The 19499-nt window shown below is 48.4% G+C and overlaps 1 protein-coding gene across 40 annotated transcripts in view; it reads right to left on the bottom strand.

Moving 5' to 3' along the window:
* The window catches only part of RTEL1 (regulator of telomere elongation helicase 1), a 120305-nt gene that overhangs the window by 34404 nt on the left and 66402 nt on the right, over positions 1–19499 (bottom strand). For 17 of the 40 annotated variants that reach the window (XR_005227839.2, XR_005227840.1, XR_005227841.1 and 14 more), the window contains 7 exons: positions 19212–19355; positions 12679–12705; positions 11608–11723; positions 9811–9934; positions 8672–8728; positions 7902–8049; positions 3003–3157 (listed from right to left, as the gene is read on the bottom strand). Coding sequence is in view for 37 of the 40 variants with exons in the window: in XM_037915529.2 (XP_037771457.1) it covers positions 3003–3157; positions 7902–8049; positions 8672–8728; positions 9811–9934; positions 11608–11723; positions 12679–12705; positions 19212–19355 (771 nt within the window). In the remaining 3 variants the exon portion in view is untranslated. The remainder of the gene's footprint in view (positions 1–3002; positions 3158–7901; positions 8050–8671; positions 8729–9810; positions 9935–11607; positions 11724–12678; positions 12706–19211; positions 19356–19499) is intronic. The other 23 variants (XM_043527143.1, XM_043527144.1, XM_043527147.1 and 20 more) reach the window with 3 other exon arrangements.

Raw genomic sequence — 19499 nt, 5'->3', positions numbered from 1 at the left:
GTGCAATACGGGTAGGGGTCAAGGCTGACAGGACACTGAATAGTGTCTTGCTGTTCAGCCATCTCCTCCACTTGTAGGCCCAGGTGGTTGGCCACCCGCTGGAGTAAGGCATGGTGGTCCTTAAAGTCATCAGGCAGGCTGACACAGGAGGAGCCAGTGACCGCCTCGTCGGGGGAGGATGAGGAGGACTGTCTCGGTGGAGGGGGAGGCCTGTTCCTCCTCCTCCACCGGCGAGGCTGGCTTGCGGGTAGGCACAGCATCCTGAGACTTGGCCACCGGGTGTGCCTCCAGTACCGTGCCTGGGGGCATCGCCATGACCAGGATCCCCCAGGCATTCCAACCTTGCCACTGAGCAGGCCACTGCACAGACTGCTATTATCCCTCTGCCACCGCGGCCAGCTCGGACACCCAATCTCGCCGCTGAGATCTAGGTGACAGGCTGAAGAGGCCCTCGGTTCCGGAGAACCCCCCCTTCTGGAGACCACGGTGGGGTTGTTGAGGCCTGGGTCTGCCTAGAGACCACTGACACAGGAGACCGGTGCCCTGCCCGAGGGGACCAATACAGACAGTGTGGTGAGCGGGTCCCATGCCGAGAAGATCGGAGGTGTGAAGAAGATTGTTCCCACTGTGTCGGTGACTGGGATCGGTGTTGGGATGACGACCTTTGGGATGGCAATCGGCACCGATAATAGCTGGACTAGCGCCTCCCTCTCGGCAAGCTGAATTGAGATGACAGCGACCGTGACCATGGAGCCGGTGACCGACAATAAGTATCCGCCGATCTCAGCGATGGCACTGGTGCCTGGCGGTATGGAGGAGGAGAGCGCACCATCATCTCAAGGGATCGGCGGCACTCCACTACTCCCTAGGGAGCCTTGTCGGCTGGCTTGCCCTCTGGGGGAGCCTTAGCCGAAACCTGTGGCACTGGTAGCACAGGTGGAGAGCTGTGCTCCTTTGAAGCCAGGGCTCTTGAAGGCATCAGTGCCAGCAAGGGAGTCAGTCCAGTCCCGCTTGCAGGAGTCGGAGGAGGACCTTTCAGCAGGCTGACGGCCCGGACAGGAGAGGGCCAACTGCGGGGCTCTGCGGTAGGCAGGTAACTCGAGGCAGGCTCTTTGCTTTCTGCTAACTGGCCCCTTTTTGTTGGTGCCACAGCGCCATGCTTCTTAGCCCTCTTCTTTGGCACCAGCAACGCACAGCAGTGACAAGTGGGCCCCGGTGCCAGTGGCACACTTCGTACCAATGCTGAGGTGCTGGGAGACTCATGGCGGGACGGCTCAGACCCTGGGAAGACTCCATAAGGAGGGCTCTGAGCCCGATGTCTCTCTCATTTTGCGTGCGAGGCCGAAAGTTTTTACAAATTCAGTACCTCTCTTTAATGTGCACTTCCCCCAGGCACTTGAGACAGCTACCGTGGGGGGTCACTAACAGGCACAGGCTTCTTACAGGATTCACAGGGCTTAAAATCCCACTGGGACCTAACTAGTAACACTAACTACTGCAATAAACAGGTACTTAACACTAAAAATAAGTATGCAGAAAGCCTAAAGGCAAAAAGTCCATGGTAAGAAAACCACAAGTCCTTGATGAACAAGGAAAGGTGCTCCGACTGACCACCACGGGTGGTAAGAAGGAACTGAGAGGCCGTAGGGCCAGCAGCGCCTGATATACCAGTGCATGAGCGCAGCACTCAAGGGGACGACAACTGGCCTTACGGATACTGCTACGGCAAAAATCTCCGATGACTGCACACATGGGCGCATGCACACCTACAATGGAATCGACATGAGCAAGCACTCAAAGAATATATTTGCATATTCAGCAGGGTACGAATACAATCCTGCCTGCTCGTATATGATTGCTGAATACTTACTTTGTCATTCACCTAGATCTTTGTTCATAGTTGGTTTTTAGATTTAAATTTAGAAGATAAAAATACCCTCAAGATATGTTGGGTTTAAGAAGTGGCCATTGATGTTCTTCTCTTTCATAACTGCAGTTCTCACTGCCTAGAGATGCTCAAAGCTGTGCGAGTTTGAGCAGGATAAACACAACTACCATATGGCTTTTTAATTCATTTGATTTAATTAATCAAATGGGTTCAGGTGAAAGGGTGCTTATTCCCGACTGGCAAATGGCACCCCATACTGAACAGCTCTATGCACAAAAAATAGCCCTGAAAGCAATATTTTCATAAGAGACATCTCTGTCTTAAAGAAAACTGATTAGCAGGAACAGTAAAACTATTCCTGCATGTAATGGAGTCAGGGGCCATATTGAGACAAGAAACCAGGCTACTCCAACGAAACTGCATCACTAGTTGCAAAAAATTCATTTCTGGAATAGCGGGAAGAAACCAGCCTGATCAGAAATGTATTTCACTTAGACCACCCAGTTAGAGACTATTCTCTCTCTAGAAGAGGCCTAAGGAAAAGCAGTAGCACAGAAGACGCTTACTAACCCTACTATGCAATGGCATTGCAGGGCTCCTGTGGCTCAGTGATAAGGTACTTCTATCTGTGCAGTGTGGGCTCTGAGAGCCAAGGAGTCCATTTCCCATTTGAATGCTGCTCCACATGCAGATAAAAATTCAGAAGGAGTTCCAGTTTTCCTGTAATACATATTCACATTCAAACAACTACAGTGAATGTCCACCATGAGGTTCTGCATATATAGCAACCTCTTTTTGAGGACTCCTCAGGCCTAAAAGTAGAATGCTAACTTCTGGCAGTCTGTGTCTCACCTATAGCAGCGATAAGTTCATTATTAGCACCACTGTGAATGTGTAGGTCACATACTAGAACATGGCAGGGTGTCCTTCTCCAAAAAAAAGCTATTACTCAAGCTCATCTCTAGACCTTTCTTGTTAATGGTGATGAATTACAAGGTATTTTTTGGAAAGGATTTGGATCCGGCACCCATAAATTGTCAACCAAACATTTAACTTTAGGACCAGTAGTTCACTCAAACCTACATACAGCTCTTCTGTATGCGATCACCATTACCTTTTCCTCTCCTGGCAAGCAGTCATCTTCTGCCCCTTCACTGCTCTTCTCATTGTGCTCCAATGCATCCAGGAGCCCAATGGGCTGCTTCCTTGATGAGATCAGCTCTTGATCGTACTCCACACACAGGCTGGTTGCTCCATCCCCCAGCAGCCCTACAACATCAAGACAGAATGTAAACAGACCTGTTATTTACCCTGCAGTAACTGTGGTTTTCCAAGATGTAGACAGTCAGGGTGGATCCTGCAATAGGTGAGCACATGCCTTACATGAACAAGACTGACTCTCTGAGAGAGAGAGAGAGAGAGAGAGAGACAGACAGACAGACAGACAGACAAGTGATGTCCATTGGAGCTATATATGGGAACTATGCCTCCTTGTGCTCTCATATGAGGGCATAAAATATGGGGCAGCTGCAATCCTCCCTGAGTTCCCTTGCAATTCAAAGCCTGTGTTGCAAAGGAACCTGAAAAGTAGGGATGAAGGGCAGGTCATGGGATCCAAAGTGAATTCCTTGGAATTTCAAAGAACCAGAAAAGTTAGTGAGTTGCTCTACACAGTTGCCTTGCAGAACTCAGAGACTAGCACATTCCTCAAGCAGGCAGATGCTGCTGCCTGTGCTCTGGTGAAATGTGCCTTGATGTTCAATTGCTTGCTTGATGTATGGCCCCGGTGATGGTGAGGAGCATAACTCCTTCAGGGTTGATGCTGACATATAAGCCACTTTCAGGACTGGAGTCCATGCCAGTGGATAGCTCACCACTGACTATGGGCCTGGTTCAGCCTGAGCATCATCCCACAAGGATAGGATTGACACCAATGGTACGACCATCGCTGTCAGGAGAATCTGATCTTTCTCTCCATCCCTCGATACTGTGAGGGTCTTGGAGGGCTTCTCCCCAGAGGTCCTGCTGTGCCTGTCTGTGTGGGAGGACGCTGTGTGGGAGGGCTTTAAGCTTCTGCTCCGGTCCTCAGAGTGGCCAATTCCAATGCTCGACTTCAGTGTACGATATGTTGGTGCCAGCTTTGTCATCAAAGCAGAGGTCAACTTTGGTGCTGGTGCCGATGTCGGTGACGGGCCTTTTCTCGGTGGTGTATTCTCCTTGGTAGTCTTTGTCACCTGTCTGCTTGATGGGGTGCTAAATGATGCTTGTTTGTTCAGTAGCTTGTTGCTTCTGGATCTGTAGTCTGGGCCCAGAAGGTGGAGTTTCAACCTCACATCTCATGACTTGTGTGGTGTCCAGTCTAAGTATACTGAGCACCTGCTCAGAACATGAGATTCACCCAAGCAGAAAATGACATCTACTGTGCCTGTCTTTAAGGGGAATTAGTCCATCGCAGGATGGACAGGGTTAGAAGCCTGCAGATTTTGAATTCATCGCTATAGAAACACTGTACGGTGGGGCTGAGGTGGGGATAGGGGAGGGTTGGACAGGGAGTCTGTAAGGTGTGTCTGAGAAGAAGTGTTCAGTTCTAATATAGTGATCAGTCCACAGTGGTTGAAACAGAAGATGAGAAGTGATTCTGAAGATTTTCAGCAGAACCAGAAGGAATTTTGCCTGACTTAAGAACTAATGGGTCAGACACTCACTGATTTCCATCTCGCTGCCATGGGCGGTAAGAAGGAAGTGAAGCAGGGTGGCAGTCACCCTGCCCTTCTATAGAACACGAGGCAGCTCAGTAGGACCCCTGTGCAGCTCTGACAGACTGCTGGTCAAAACGTATCTGGACCCTACAGTGGGATCAACGCTGACACATACGCCAAGAAGAAATTGACATACCTTCCCCTCCTCTTACATGCCTGGCGACATGCCAATGTTTCCAATAACTCTGATGGATTCTACAGGATTTCCTACCAAACATCCCTTCTAACCCTCTGGGGCAACCCAGTAGTGTGTGCTGGTTTCTCTCATCTTTTGTCTCACTTGCAGTAGAACTGCACTGAATAGCTGAGTCAACAAAAGTCAGTTTAGCTGATCTGTTCCAACTTGGGGACTTTATATCTTGTGATAGGGTCAGGCCAGATGGCTAAAGGAGAGCGATAGAAGGCAGATATATTAGCCCCAGGTTAAATAGGTCCCTTTTCCCTGGGTAAGGTAACAGGGAAGGTTCCAGAACAATCAGGAACTTTCTGGAAACAATTAAGGCAGACAGGCTGATTAGAACACCTGCAGCCAATCAAGAAGCTGCTAGAATCAATTAAGACAGGCAGGTTAATCAGGACACCCGGGTTTAAAAAGGAGCTCACTTCAGTTTGTGGTGCGCATGTGAGGAGCTGGGCGCAAGAAGCTGAGAGTGAAAAGGCGTACTACTGGACGACTGAGAAGTACAAGCATTATCAGACATCAGAAGGAAGGTCCTGTGGTAAGAATAAAGAAGGTGTTGGGAGGAGGCCATGGGGAAGTAGCCCAGGGAGTTGTAGCTGTCATGCAGCTGTTACAGGAGCCACTGTAGACAGCTACAATCCACAGGGCCCTGGGCTGGAACCCGGAGTAGAGGGTGGGCCCGGGTTCCCCCCAACTCCCTACTTGATACCAGAGGAGTTGACCTGGGCTGTGGGTTCCACCAGAGGGGAAAGTTTCTGGCCTGTTCCCCGATCCACTAGGTGGATCAGTGGAGACTGCGGGGATCGTTCTTCTTCCTTTTCCCCATGCTGGCCAGTGATGAGGCTAACTGAGTGAACGGCAGACTTGAGCCACGAAAGTGGCCAAACTGAGGGCTGCCATGAACCTCTGAGGTAAGCAAATCTGCCAATAAGCGCAGGACCCACCAAGACAGAGGAGGAACTTTGTCACAACCTTTGTAATTCTGACTTCTGTATTTAAAGGATGGACTTCTACATCAGGGAAAGCTTGAATAAAATCATATTTAAACTCAAAACACTTTACACTGAGTGATCTTCAGAAATCTTACTGCCACTCTTACTACCAAAGTTATTTGTGTTTAAACATTGTGGGTCTCTGAATTGCCCTCAGAGCCCAATTCCTGGAGTGAAGTCTGAGTAATTAACTTTTGACATGGCACAAGATTAATATTAACACACACATTTTCTATGGTGTTACAGAAGACTTTTTTTTTTTTTACTTGTTAAAGTGAGACTATTAGCTACTATTAGCCACGTAAATTACTATACTAGACAATCACCTCACTGAGCTTACAAAGTGCTTGTCATTACATGTACCAAACTGACATCTTATTGCCATTTATTCAAGCTTCCTGTCCATGAAACATATTCTCATCCTTTAGGGCCCAGTTGTGTCTGTCTGTAGATACTTTAACCCTACAGTTCCAGGTTTTGGCAACATCAGTTTGATGCTTCTAAAAAGGCATTCTCCCCACACACAAAAAATCACCTATTTCTCTTTAGTTTGTGAGACTACCTACCTTTGTGTGTCAGTTACTAAGTAGAGTAGCTAAATACTTTTACTTTTGGCAAAACAATCTGAGTAACAATCAGACAAAGTTGTATGCAGAGTTGCTGTAGCTATGCTGGTCCCAATATATTAGAAAAACAAGATGGGTGAGGTCATATCTTTTACTGGACCAACTTCTGTTGGTGAGAGCGATGAACTTTTGAGATTACACAGTGGCTTGAGGAAGAGCTCTGTGTAATCTCAAAAGGCTGTCTGTCTCCCTCCAACAGAAGTTGGTCCAATAAAAGATATTACCTCACCCATCTTGTCTCTCTAATCAGAAAGTATCAGGAAAGCAAGAATAATTTCTAAGAACACCATCTGGCTTGGAGACCATATTTACTGTGCAATGAAACATTGTCAAATTCAGGAACAGCAAGTAGTCCACAACAGAATGGTCTGTTCTAGTTTCTTTGGCATGAAAAACATTTTACCTTTGACATCAGTTAAGCTCAATTTTTTAGGTCACTGGTTCATTTGATGTCAATGCCCTCATTTTGTTTTCGGCGCTATCACAATGTAAAGGAGACTAGTATTGAACAGAATGGGAGATGAGGTATGTAGCTAACAGCATTTAGCATCTTTATTAGGAGGATTTCAAATACTTTACAAAGGTGAACAAGAATTATCACCCCCATTTTGAAGATGGAAAAATGGAGGCAGGGTTTCAGATGGCAAGTCAGTGGCGGTGTCAGGATCAGAACCCAAGCCTTCTGACTTCTTGTCGCCTATTCTAAGCAGCAGACTATCTCGCCTTCCAGAATAGTCAGCCTTGGTCAGAATTCAAGCCATATCAAATAAATCCATGATGAAATTCAACCTGTTGAAGCCTCAGATGTTCGAGGCTGTTCATCAAGGAGGAAAAATACCAAAATATTTCAGGTGGGGTAACTATTTGATATTCCCTCCACCTGGACATCTCAGTGGCCAGACAGTTCTTCATTTTTGTCAATTCCAATTTAAAACCCTTAAAAGAAACACTCAGGCACCTGTACCAATGGAGCGGGGGATGGTATGTATTTATTCACAGTGAAAGCTGAGTTGTAAAGCTAGAAAATGTGAGATGTTTGGAGTTTTTAAATGCAAATAAAAGACTCTTTCCTGTCTGTCTGGTCGCCTCCTCTCTCTACCCCCATATGCTGCCCCCTTTCCATGCACCCCAGTCTGCTGTCATCTCATGCGCTTTGGTACCCAACCACCTTCAGGTCCCCACTCCATACCTATCAGTCTCTTCCTTCCAGTCTTTCCATTCCCCCATGTGTTTCCCCAGACCCCTTCTGTTAGTCTATATCCTTTGATTCTTGGCCCTCCTCTGTTTAACCCCTCCTGGATTCTTGCCCCTCTGCATTTCCTAGTCTCCCTGCTCCACCTCTGGCTTGGCTCAGAATCTTTGGATTAAAAAAAAAAAGTTCAATTTATGTGTTTTCCTATAATACAAGGAAGACACAATTGTAAACAATTTAGAAATGTAAACACCCAGACTTACCCATTCGCTTCCTCTTCAAACTAGGAACATGGTCATCTAAATTCTTGGCTTTTGTCCGAGACAGGGGCTGCCCAGATGACGTGGATGATGTCGGGTCCCCTTCACATATGGTGCTAGAGCAGGAGCTCCGTGTTGGGGGTGGGGGCATCTGCACAAAGACTGGAAAATGTTACACTAGGCAAACACTACCGTTCCACTTCAAAGTCTCAACGTATTTCAATGAAAGAACCCAGGAGCAAAGCTGAAGATAAACTGGATTTTGAGAGGTCTGAACACATATGTACCTGAGATGCGACTGAATAATTAGAAATTAGCATGGGCAGATTAAGCAGAGATGGGGAGGTTCAGCATAGAAACACGAAGGTGGAACAGAGAGATAATGCAACTCTAAAGGGATGTCAGAGTGGGAAGCATCACACAAAATCTTGATGTTCTCTCTGCAATGCAGCCCCTTCTGATTCAGATGCACTATTCTTTGGCCCACCTTTACAATGAGATAGTTCTCTTTTGAACCCCCTCTAAATGCATGAGAATTCTAAGCTCAATTTCAGGCTCACACCTCTCACACACAAATACTTACACAATGTACCCTGCCACCTTTACTGTGTATTCTTTTGAAGGCACCATCTTACACTTAGCCCTCAACTTCAAAATCCCTTTGTCTATCAGCCGTGCCTCACTATACCATGCAAACTGTATTGTACTATGACAGGTTTCAGAGTAGCAGCCGTGTTAGTCTGTATCCGCAAAAAGAAAAAAAAAAAGAGTACTTGTGGCACATCCAGCAATGCCCCTCTGCCATGTACAGTGGCCAAACCGGACAGTCTCTACGTAAAAGAATAAATGGACACAAATCAGACGTCAAGAATTATAACATTCAAAAACCAGTCGGAGAACACTTCAATCTCTCTGGTCACTCAATTACAGACCTAAAAGTCACAATTCTTCAACAAAAAAACTTCAAAAACAGACTCCAACGAGAGACTGCTGAATTGGAATTAATTTGCAAACTGGACACCATTAAATTAGGCTTGAATAAAGACTGGGAGTGGATGTGTCATTACACAGTAAAACTATTTCCCCACGTTTATTCCCCCCGCCCCACTGTTCCTCACGTGTTCTTGTCAACTGCTGGAAATGGCCCACCTTGATTATCACTACAAAAAGTTTTTTTTTTTCCCTCTCCTGCTGGTAATAGCTCACCTTACCTGATCACTCTCGTTACAGTGTGTATGGTAACACCCATTGTTACATGTTCTCTGTGTATATAAAATCTCTCCACTATATTTTCCACTGCATGCATCCGATGAAATGAGCTGTAGCTTATGAAAGCTTATGCTCAAATAAATTTGTTAGTCTCTAAGGTGCCACAAGTACCCTTTTTCTTTTTGTGTATTGTACTAATGAATCAAAGAGCTCCTTATTGCCAAGGCAGAAGCCAAAGTATTAAAGATGTCCTAGTACCAAAAGGGCAAATGATAGGATGATTTCTGGCCTGTGCTATTAACCGCTGCTGCTTCTTGTTTTACATACCAGCCAGCTTGGACCTAAATAATTTGAGAGTCTGATCAATTTTTCCAAACTTGTGTCCTCTCCATGTGGGTGACGAGGGGAGTCTTCAGTTTCACTCCCTCATTTTATATATCAGACCAAAGCAACTTGTGTGTAGGGGCAGTCTGGATGAGAGGAAGACAAGAGAAGAGTTTTTTCCTTTGAAATCTAACCCAGAAAGCCCTGTAGCTTGGTGACACATACCCTGCCCTTCCCTGGGAGGGCTGACCCTCAGAATCCTGAGTAAAGGAGATCACTTAAGAATGATGAGATCCTCTGCCCAACCCTCCTACGGCTGAGTGCGCTTACTCCCTGACACCCTTGGACAAAAACTCCTTCTTTGTCTCACAATACCTACGATTTTTTGAGCAATACGGAAGAACTGGGAGACCTCTCTGACTGCATGCCCGAAGTTGTTGTAAACCTTGACATAAGGGCGGACCCAGGAGGGTAGCTGGGATCTTACATCATTGTTCACGAACCTGTGGAGAATTGGAAAATGGGAGAAAAATCCTTCAAACAGCTCCACTAAATTAATCTCTCAGCAGAAGGCAGCTTTGAACATCACCTGAGGAGCTGGAACAGGGATGTGACTGAAGTCTTAAGAGCATACGCAGACACTGTCCTCAACATTACAAATTAAATTTCATAGTATGACTATCCCCCTACTCCTGGGAATGCCAAGCTAAGCAGGAACAGTAAAAACAAGCAGGTGGGTAAGAACATAAAAAAAACTGGGATTGATCTTTGTCCCCAGGAGAGCAAGAGTTTGCTGGAGCCAGGGTGTTTGTGTCTATCATTACAGCTCTGTACTGAACTTCAGCATTCCTGCTAGGCACCAGTTATATCATGCTATCCAAAACTGACTGGCAGCTGCATAAGGTAGAAAAATGCTCATTAGGGATTGGGCTGAAACCACCACATTTATTTCCACTTGTGAACACAGACCAGGATTCATACCCAGATGTCCAGAAACGAAAGGCTCATTCTAAACCAGTGGTTCTCAAACTTCTGTACTGGTGACCCCTTTTACACAGCAAGCCTTTGAGTGCAACCCTCCTTATAAATTAAAATCACCTTTTTTATGTTTAATTCTATTATAAATGTTGGCGGTGAAGCGGGGTTTGGGGGTGGAGGCTGATAGCTTGCGACCCCCCCATGTAATAACCTCAACCCCCTGAGGGGTCACGACCCCCAGTTTGAGAACCCCTGTTCTAGACTATTAGTTCTCTGGGTCATCTACCCCATAATCATTAATACCAATCTTGAGATAGTTTATTTTTGAATGAAACTTTATTGTACCCAGCAGTTTCTGGGGGCTAAGTCAGAAATAAACAAAAGGAAGAAGCTGCATGTACTGCAGAGACCAGATGAAAGGCCTGAGAAACAAAACATTATGGAAAAATGGAAATAACTAGCTTTCTTCTTCAGAAACCGAAATTGGAAGCATGCAAAATACAAAGTGGTGATTCAGTCTCATCCTTAAGAAACAAGGAGGATATGCATGCTCAGAAGGTTCACAACACAGCTACCAACACACCTTGCAGAATGGTCAAACAAATCTCCTACTCAAGCTGACATGTTTCATGGCAATGGCAGGAATTCACTCATTTCCCAGAAACATGATTCTGTTTAGAAATACAAGTGAGACCATTTTTAGATTTTCTGGCAATATGTAACTTCTTCCTGCACCTCCCTTAAAAACTTCAATTACCATTTACTCTCTTCTCAAACTTAGTGTAGAGCAGGACTGGAACCCCTGTATTCACATAACCTGTATTAGCATTTCAGGAAGTTCTAACTCCCGGCATGAAAAGGGTTAAAAAAGATGTATAAAAAAAGATATCTACCTACACACCCCCACAAATAATCACTCACAGCTTATTCTGCATCTGCTAATACTACTAACAGCCTCATGGAGGGAATAGGGAGAAAGAAGCTTTTGGGAAAGGAGAACAGAGGATGAACATGTATGTTATTTTCACTTATTAGGGAGAATGACACCTAGCTCGTTGATGATCACTAATGACCTGTAGTCTTCAACTAGTCATACTAATGCACTTATACACACAGTACATACAGTTGTGTGTGTTGGACACAGGAATGTTGACACATACATCGTTTATAGTCCATCCTATTCAACAGAAGAATTCACCTGTGGTCACAAAGGAAAATGGCACCATAGTCCTGGCGATGTCTGATAACCCTGCCGATGGCCTGGTTCACAGCCCGGGAAGCCTGCTGCCGATACCACTCACGCCCGGATAAATACTAAAAAGGGAGGGGGGTGGGGGGAGAGAGAGAGAGGATCAGGCTAGTCAAATACAGTAACTCCTTGTTGAATGTTGTAGATATGTTCTTGAAAAATGTGACTTTAAGCGAAACCATGTTAAGAGAATCCAATTTCCCCATAAGAATTAATGTAAATAGGGGAGGTTAGGTTCCAGGGATTTTTTTCGTTGCCTGCTAGTACAGTACTTTGTCCACTACTTGTGGGATTCTCTGGAAGAGCAGCCCGTTGGAGCTAGCAGGTGGGGGCCTGGAACCAGGGTGGGCTGGTAGCCCCCCATCAGCTCCCCTCCACACACTCCCCAGCGCCTCCTGCTTGTCGACGGGCCCCGCGGATCAGCGCCTCCCCCCTCCTCCTGAACATGGTGAAACAACTGTTTTGCCGCATTCAGGAGAAGCGGGGAGGGAGCGGGGAGGCTGCGAGCCGTGTCCTTGCTCCTCCAGAACCTCCTGAATGTGGCGAAACAGCTGCTTCGCTGCGTTCAGGAGAGGGAAGGCGCTGATCCACAGGGCTCGCAGGTGGGAAGCACTGGGGGGTGGTAGCGGAGAGGAACTAGTGGGGGGCTGCCAGCCCACCCTAGTTCCGAGCCCCCACCCGCAAAACAACGTTATAAGCGAACATTGCACAACTTTAAAGGAGCATGTTCCCTAATAGATCAGCGATGTAACAACACTAACTGTGATGATGTTAAGTGAGGAGTTACTGTAGGTAAAATATATTCTCAGTGCAGGGGCTACTTGTCTCAGTCTCCAATACATGCTACAAATGTATCTCTAAAAAGTGAGAGTCAAGTGCAAGACTCTGCTAAAGCAATCACTTCCGACTAAACTGAGGCACTACTAACTGCTATGGAACCCTGACCTAATTATTAATAAATAATTCTGCTGTTTAGCCACCGAATTAGGGCTTATAGCCCGGGCCCTACAAAGCACTTACCATGTTATTAAATAGCCAACAGCTACCCTGCAAGATGATAAAGAAAAATTACATAGTATTTGTACTCAAACCTGAAAGGCTGCCAAACAGAGTCCACCACACCCATGGTTTATACGTCCTGACCAATTTCCTTTCGGGCCAAATATTCCCTTTGAAAGATAAATGGTTACCATGCATTCAAGCTATTTTGACTGCAACTGTGTTCAAAAAAATGTATGGCCTGTGTTTGATTATAACAAAGGATTACTCACCTTCTTGGAACTGTTGTTCTTCGAGATGTGTTGTTCATGTCCATTCCCATCAGGTGTGTGCGCGCCATGTGCATGTCGTTGGAAAGATTTTCCATTAACAGCTCTCGTCGGGTCAGCTGTGGAGCCCCCGGAGTAGCACTCAATATACGACCCTGCCGATCCGACCACCCTTCAGTTCCTTCTTGCCGGCTACTCCAGCAGAGGGTAAGGAGGGTGGGTACTGGAATGGATGTGAACACCACATCTCGAAGAACAGTTACGAGAATGTGAGTAACCGTTTTTTCTTCGAGTGCTTGTTCACCTCGATTCCAATCAGGTGACTCCCAAGCTCTCCCCTGGAGATGGGGTCAGAGCTAACGAACTGTTAACTGGAGCACCGCTCTGCCAAATGCTGCATCATCTCTGGCATGCTGTGTGATAGCATAGTGAGTGGTAAACGTATCCACCGATGACCAGGCTGCAGCTCTGCAGATCTCCTGAATGGGGATCTGGGCCAGGAAAGCAGCTGACAAGGCTTGCACCCTTGTGGAGTGTGCCGTAATAGCCAGGGCTGGGACCTGAGCCAGTTCGTAGCATGTGTGGATGCAGTCTGTGATCCAGGAAGAAATGCCTTGGGAAGAGACCAGGAGCCCTTTCATCTGGTCTGCCACTGCCACAAATAATTGGTTCGATTTCCTAAAAGGCTTAGTGTGCTCGATGTAGAATGCTAGTGCACGCCGGACATCCAGTGAGTGAAGCCTCTGCTCCCATACCAGTATGAGATTTGGGATAAAAGACTGGTAGAAAAATGTCTTGGCTACTATGAAATTGGGACACCACCTTGGGAAGGAAGGCTGGGTGAGGCTTGAGTTGAACCTTGTCCTTGTGGAAGACCATGTAGGGTGGGTCGGAGGTTAGTGCTTTTAACTTGGACACCCTCCTAGCTGATGTAATGGCAACCAGGAATGCCACCTTCGATGACAAATATAGAAGGGAACAAGTCACCAGCCATTAGAAAGGGGGCCACCATTAGTCTTGCGAGGGCCAGATGAAGGTCCCATGCAAGGACAGGTTGTCGAGCCTGTGGATAGAATCTTTCCAGGCCCTTGAGGAAACGCCCAACCATGGGGTTGGCGAACATGGAACACCCAAAGTCTCCTGGGTGGAAGGCAGAGATAGCAGCGAGGTGCACCCTGATGGATGATCCTGTCAGGCCCTGGTGTTTCAGGTATAAGAGGTACTCCAGGACAAGTGGTATAGGTGTCTGGAGTGGAGGTGTGCGATGCTGGGCACACCAGCAAGTGAACCTTTTCCATTTAGCTAGGTAAGTGGCCCTGGTAGATGGTTTTCTGCTGCCGAGAAATTCTTTACAGATTCTTTACAGATTCTTTACAGATTCCAAGCACCAGAGCGCCATTGGGTTTAACTATGAAGCTTCCAAGTTGTGAGATGGAGGGACTGGAGGTCTGGGTGGCAAAGGCGACCGTAGTCCTGTGTGATCAGATCAGGGTAAAGTGGTAACACGATTGGGGTGTCAGTTGACAGCTGCAGAAGTGTGGTGTACCAGTATTGGCAGGGCCACACTGGGGCCAGGAGCATTACCTTCGCCTTGTCTCTGGGGATCTTGACAGAACCTTGTGCACAAGTGGAACCCAACGGAAAGGCATACATGAGGCATTCTCCCCAGGGTAGCAGGAACGCTTCCAAGATGGAACCCAGGCTGTGCTTCTGCAAGGAGCAGAACATTGGGCACTTTCTGTTGCTCTGGGTGGCCAAAAGAGCAACCTGGGGAAACCCCCATCTTTGGAAGATGGAATGCATGACATCCGAATGGATGGATCACTCGCGGTGGCGGAACGATCTGCTGAGGTGATCCGATAGTTTGTTCTGCACTCCGGGAGATAGGACACCTCCAAGTGAATGCAGTGGGCTATGCAGAACTCCCATAGCTGGAGGGCTTCCCAGCATAGGGGGGGAGGAACGAGCTCCACCCTGTCTGTTGATGCAGAACATGGCAGTGGTGTTAACAGTCATCACTGCCACGCACTGGGCCTTGTAGTTGGGACAGGAAGGTGTGGCAGGCTAGCCACACTGCTCTGAGTTCCTTGATACTGATAGGGAGTGAGAGCTCGTCCTGCGACCATAGATCCTGTGTTTGGAGATCTCCCAGGTGAGCGCACCAACCCAGAGCTGACTCATCCGTTACTAGAGACCGAGAGGGCTGTGGACTGTTGAAGGGAACTCCTTTGCAGACTGTCCGAGGGTCAAGCCACCGACCGAGGGACTTGAGTACGTGATCTGGCACTGACACCACTGAGACTAGGCTGTCTAGCGTTGGGTGACAGTTGAAGTGAGCCACGCTTGGAGTGGTCTGAGCCTCAGTCTGGCATGTCTGACCACGTAAGTTCAGGCTGCCAAGGAGACTCATGCATCCCCTTGCTGTCGTGGTGGGGTATCGCCTGAGGCTTTGGATGTCTGTCATCACTTGGAATCAGGCCTCAGAGGATTGCCCTTGCTTGTACCGAGTCCAGCACCACCCAGATGAATTCTATTCTTTGGGTCGGTGACAAGGTTGACTTGTTCACGTTGAGGAGGAGTCCCAGCCTCTCGACAGTAGCTCTGACTAGTCAGACTTGAGACTCCACCTGCTCCCTGGAACGCCCTCGTAACAGCCAGTCATCAAAGTGGGGATATACCTGAACCTGCCTCCTGCGAAGAAAGGCTGTGATCAGTGATATGGTGGAGACCTGGGAGGCTGTCAATAGGCGGAATGGGAGGACCGTGAACTGATAATGTTTGTGGTTGACCACAAATGGCAGAAATGGTCTGTGAACAGGCCGAATGGGTATGTGAAAATACGTGTCCTTCATGTCAAGGGCGGTGTACCAGTCTCCCGGATCCAAGGAGGGGATGATCGTGCTCAGGGAGACCATGTGGAGCTTCAGCTTGACCAAGAACTGGTTGAGTCCTTGCAGGTCTAAAATGGGTCTGAGACCCCCATTTGCTTTGGGGATTAGGAAATAACAGGAGTAGAATCCCCTGCCCCTTAGCTCCTGAGGAACCTCGTCCACTGCCCCCATGGCGAGGAGCAACTGCACCTCCTGGATAAGGAATTGCTCATGAGGAGGGTCCCTGAAGAGGGACAGGAAAGTGGGGTGGGAGGGAGGGGAGGAGCAAAATTGGAGAGAATATCTCACCTCTACCATGAGACGGACCCAGGAGTCTAATGTTATTTGGGACCAGGCACCGTAGAAGTGGAATAGCTGATTCAGGAAGCACTGGGAAGGATCTGGTGTAGCGGTGGGTACGCCATCCCCGGGCGTCCCTTCAAAAGGCCTGGTTTGAGCCGGACGAAGATTTGGCTGGGCTCTGGCCCTGATGGGGAGGTGCAACAGTCTGTGCCTACCATTCTTACCCCTCCTTCTATAGAAGCCCTGTCTTTGAGGAGGGTAGGAACACTGCTGTTGAGGCTGTGGTTTGAAGTGTTTACGCTGGGTAGCAGGAGTATGCATACCCAGGAACTTCGTGGTCACCCAGGGGTCCTTCAGGCTGTGCAGCTTGGAGTCTGTCTGCTCTGAGAATAATCCTGTGCCCTCAAACAGCAAGTCCTGAAGGGTTTGCTGCACTTCAGAGGGCAGCCCAGATGCCTGCAGCCATGAACCCCTTCTCATGGCTAAACCTAATGAGAAGGTGCGGGGGGGAGAGTCCGCCGTATCAAGGGAGGTTCGTGCCACCACTCTCCCTTTGTCAATAATGGCCATGAATTCAGTTCTGGAGTCTGATAAAGTAGGTTCCTTAAACTTCAACATGGAGGCCCACAAGCTGAAGTTCTATCTGTTGAGGATAGCTTGTCGATTAGCTATCCTCTGCTGCAGGGCCCCCGTTGAGTAGACCTTCCTACCAAAAAGGTCTAATCTTTTAGACTCCTTGGATTTTGGAGTCGGTCCTTGTTGGCCCTGCCTCTCCTTCTCATTGACCGCGGTCACTACTAGGGAGGAGGGCTGCGGTGTGAGAACAAGTACCCATATCCCTTGGACGGGACAAAGTACTTGCACTCCACGCCCCTCACCATAGGCGGGATCGATACCAGGGTCACCACAGCGTTTTGATATGGCTCTGTATAGTTTTTATCAGGGGCAGAACTTCCCTGGAGGGACCCTCTGGCCTCAAGCTATCGACCATGGGGTCCTCTGGTTAGATAACCTCTTCTGCCTGCAATCCCTTGTTGCAAGCGATTCTGTGCAAGAGGTCCTGGTGTGCACGGTGATCTATCAGGGCATGTCCCAAGGCCGAAGTCCCCGCAATCGCCTCATCTGGGGATGAGGATGAGGAGGCTAGAGGCAGTACTGGGTTCTCCTGATCATCCAGCTCTCTAGCATCCCCCTGGTCAGCGCCTGTGGACTCTGCGCTGAATGTAGTCGCGGCAGCAGTAGTCTGTCCGGCTGTCACCGTGGCTGCTTCGACAACGTCCTGGATGGACTGTGGGTCCTGTCCTGGCGTCCATTCCGATCCCTGAGATGCTGGGCAATTTTTATATGGCTGTGGTGCTTGGGTTTCAGAGACTACCGAGCAAGAGCCACAGAAAAATGAGCCCTGGGCGTGGTGATAAGCCCAAGGAGTCCAGAATGGTCACTGAGGCTGCGGCTGCCAATGTGGAGGCCATGCTGCTGGTGCCCCACTTCTGTGCCGATTCGACCTGTGCCTGGTGCGGCATGAGTAAAAAGAGTCCCCATCCGAGTCAGACAACACTGATCTAGATCATCACAACCACAGCGGCTTCGAGCGGTGCTGAGCAGAGGAACGGTGCTGCTCCGCCGGTGCCGGGGACCCATGCATGGGGTCCCGAGCTGGGGAACGGTGCCTCAACGATGGTGAACCTGAGCAGTGCCGAGGTGAAGGTGCCATGTCACAGAAGGTGATTGCTGCATCATGGCCAGCTTGCCTCTAGATGGTGCGGGATGCGGTGTCACAGAGGCTTGTCCCTGATAGCCAGAAGTTGAGGGGCCGTCATTGCTATTAGGTCCCTGGTGGCTTCAAAAGTGACTGGGATGGAGGGAGACTCCAACTCCTCCACCTGACACTGCCTGTCCAGGGAGTCGCTGCGCACTGGACTCAACAGTCCCCTCCGGGGAACCGAAGTCAGCGGCACCGACTCCTGGTACATGGGTGCTGCGTGCTCCTTGGTGTGATGCACTGCTGTTCCGCCTGGCGCTACCTTCGGCACTGGGCAACAACCCCTGTCCATCTTCTTGTGCCACCTATGCGGCACTTGTGAGTGCGAGCGGTGCCTGGCTGACTGCGCCACTTCTGGTGCTGGGGACCGCCGGTGCCGAGGGTCTCGAGTCAGAGTCTTTCCTCCGTGCCGTGTCACGCACCGAGGCTGGGGCACTCCACACCGACATGCTTAGTGTCAGATCCCGGCACTCTGTGGCGAGCTGCGGACAGAGAGCGGACTCCATCAGAAGTTGTTTCAGCCAGAAATCCCGCTCTTTCTTTGTCCTAGTGCAGAAAGACCTGCAGATTTTGCACCTGTCTGTTTGGTGTTCTTCCCCCAGACACTTCAGGCATGTGTCCCGGGGGTCACCCATTGTCATGGGCTTCCTGCAAGTCCCGCAAGGTTTAAGCCCTTGGCCCCGAGGCCTGCCCCAGAGCCGAGGGAAGGTAAGGGATAGGGGAGAACCTTGCACACTAACCCAAACTATGTACAGGAAATTAAAATGAACTAGTAACTAAAACCTAGACTGAACTACAGACTAAAGAAGAAAGCTAAGGGAACTGAAGGGGGGTCGGGTCGGGTCGGGTCAGCAGGGTCATATATTGAGTGCCATGAAAGTACCACTCCAGGGGACTCCATAGCTGACCTGATGCAACCTGCTACGGGAAAAACTTTCCGACAACCATGCATGCAGTATGCGCACACCTGATTGGAACTGACGTGAACAAGCACTCGAAGAAACACCACAGTAATCAGAAGTGGAAAAACCGACTACTAACCTGAACTGTCACTGCTGTTCTTTGAGATGTGTTACAAATGTTCTTTGTACTTCAGGTGCGTGTGCATCCTGTGCACCAGGTGCACACACATTTGAAATGAAACAGACACGTGCAATCTCCTGAAGATTTTAAAATTTCAGCACAACCCAGCAGGGGGGTGGGAGAGGGATGTCAAATTTGTATGGTTTGATAGAGAAGGTTTGCTTACTGTGGCCCCACAGAGATGGGAAGAAAAGCCATATGCTGGAGAGAGAAACTATGAGACAATGGACTGGCCAAAAAAAATTACGAAAAGCTCCCCAATCTTACCTGTGCCCCTGAACCTTGTCTTTTCATTTCATCCAGGAATTGCATCTTTAAAACGACTCTTGGTTCCATGCGAGGGGGAAATGGAAGCCCAGTGATAACAACACCTCGTCCGTTCATGTCTGCAAAGTCCAAGCCTTCGCTGGCCTGAAGATGAACAGTGTTTTCAATCACTAACAGGGAATTAAGTGACATTTCAGAGCAGTTCAGGGGTTGTGGCCTCTCTGCCTTAAATTACACATCTAACAATTGTAGTTTGAGAGTAGTGGAAACAGTTTGAACTGGATTCCT

Source organism: Chelonia mydas, chromosome 13, assembly GCF_015237465.2.
Source record: "Chelonia mydas isolate rCheMyd1 chromosome 13, rCheMyd1.pri.v2, whole genome shotgun sequence".
NCBI lineage: Eukaryota > Metazoa > Chordata > Testudines > Cheloniidae > Chelonia > Chelonia mydas.
This window is presented reverse-complemented; position numbering and strand designations above follow the sequence as displayed.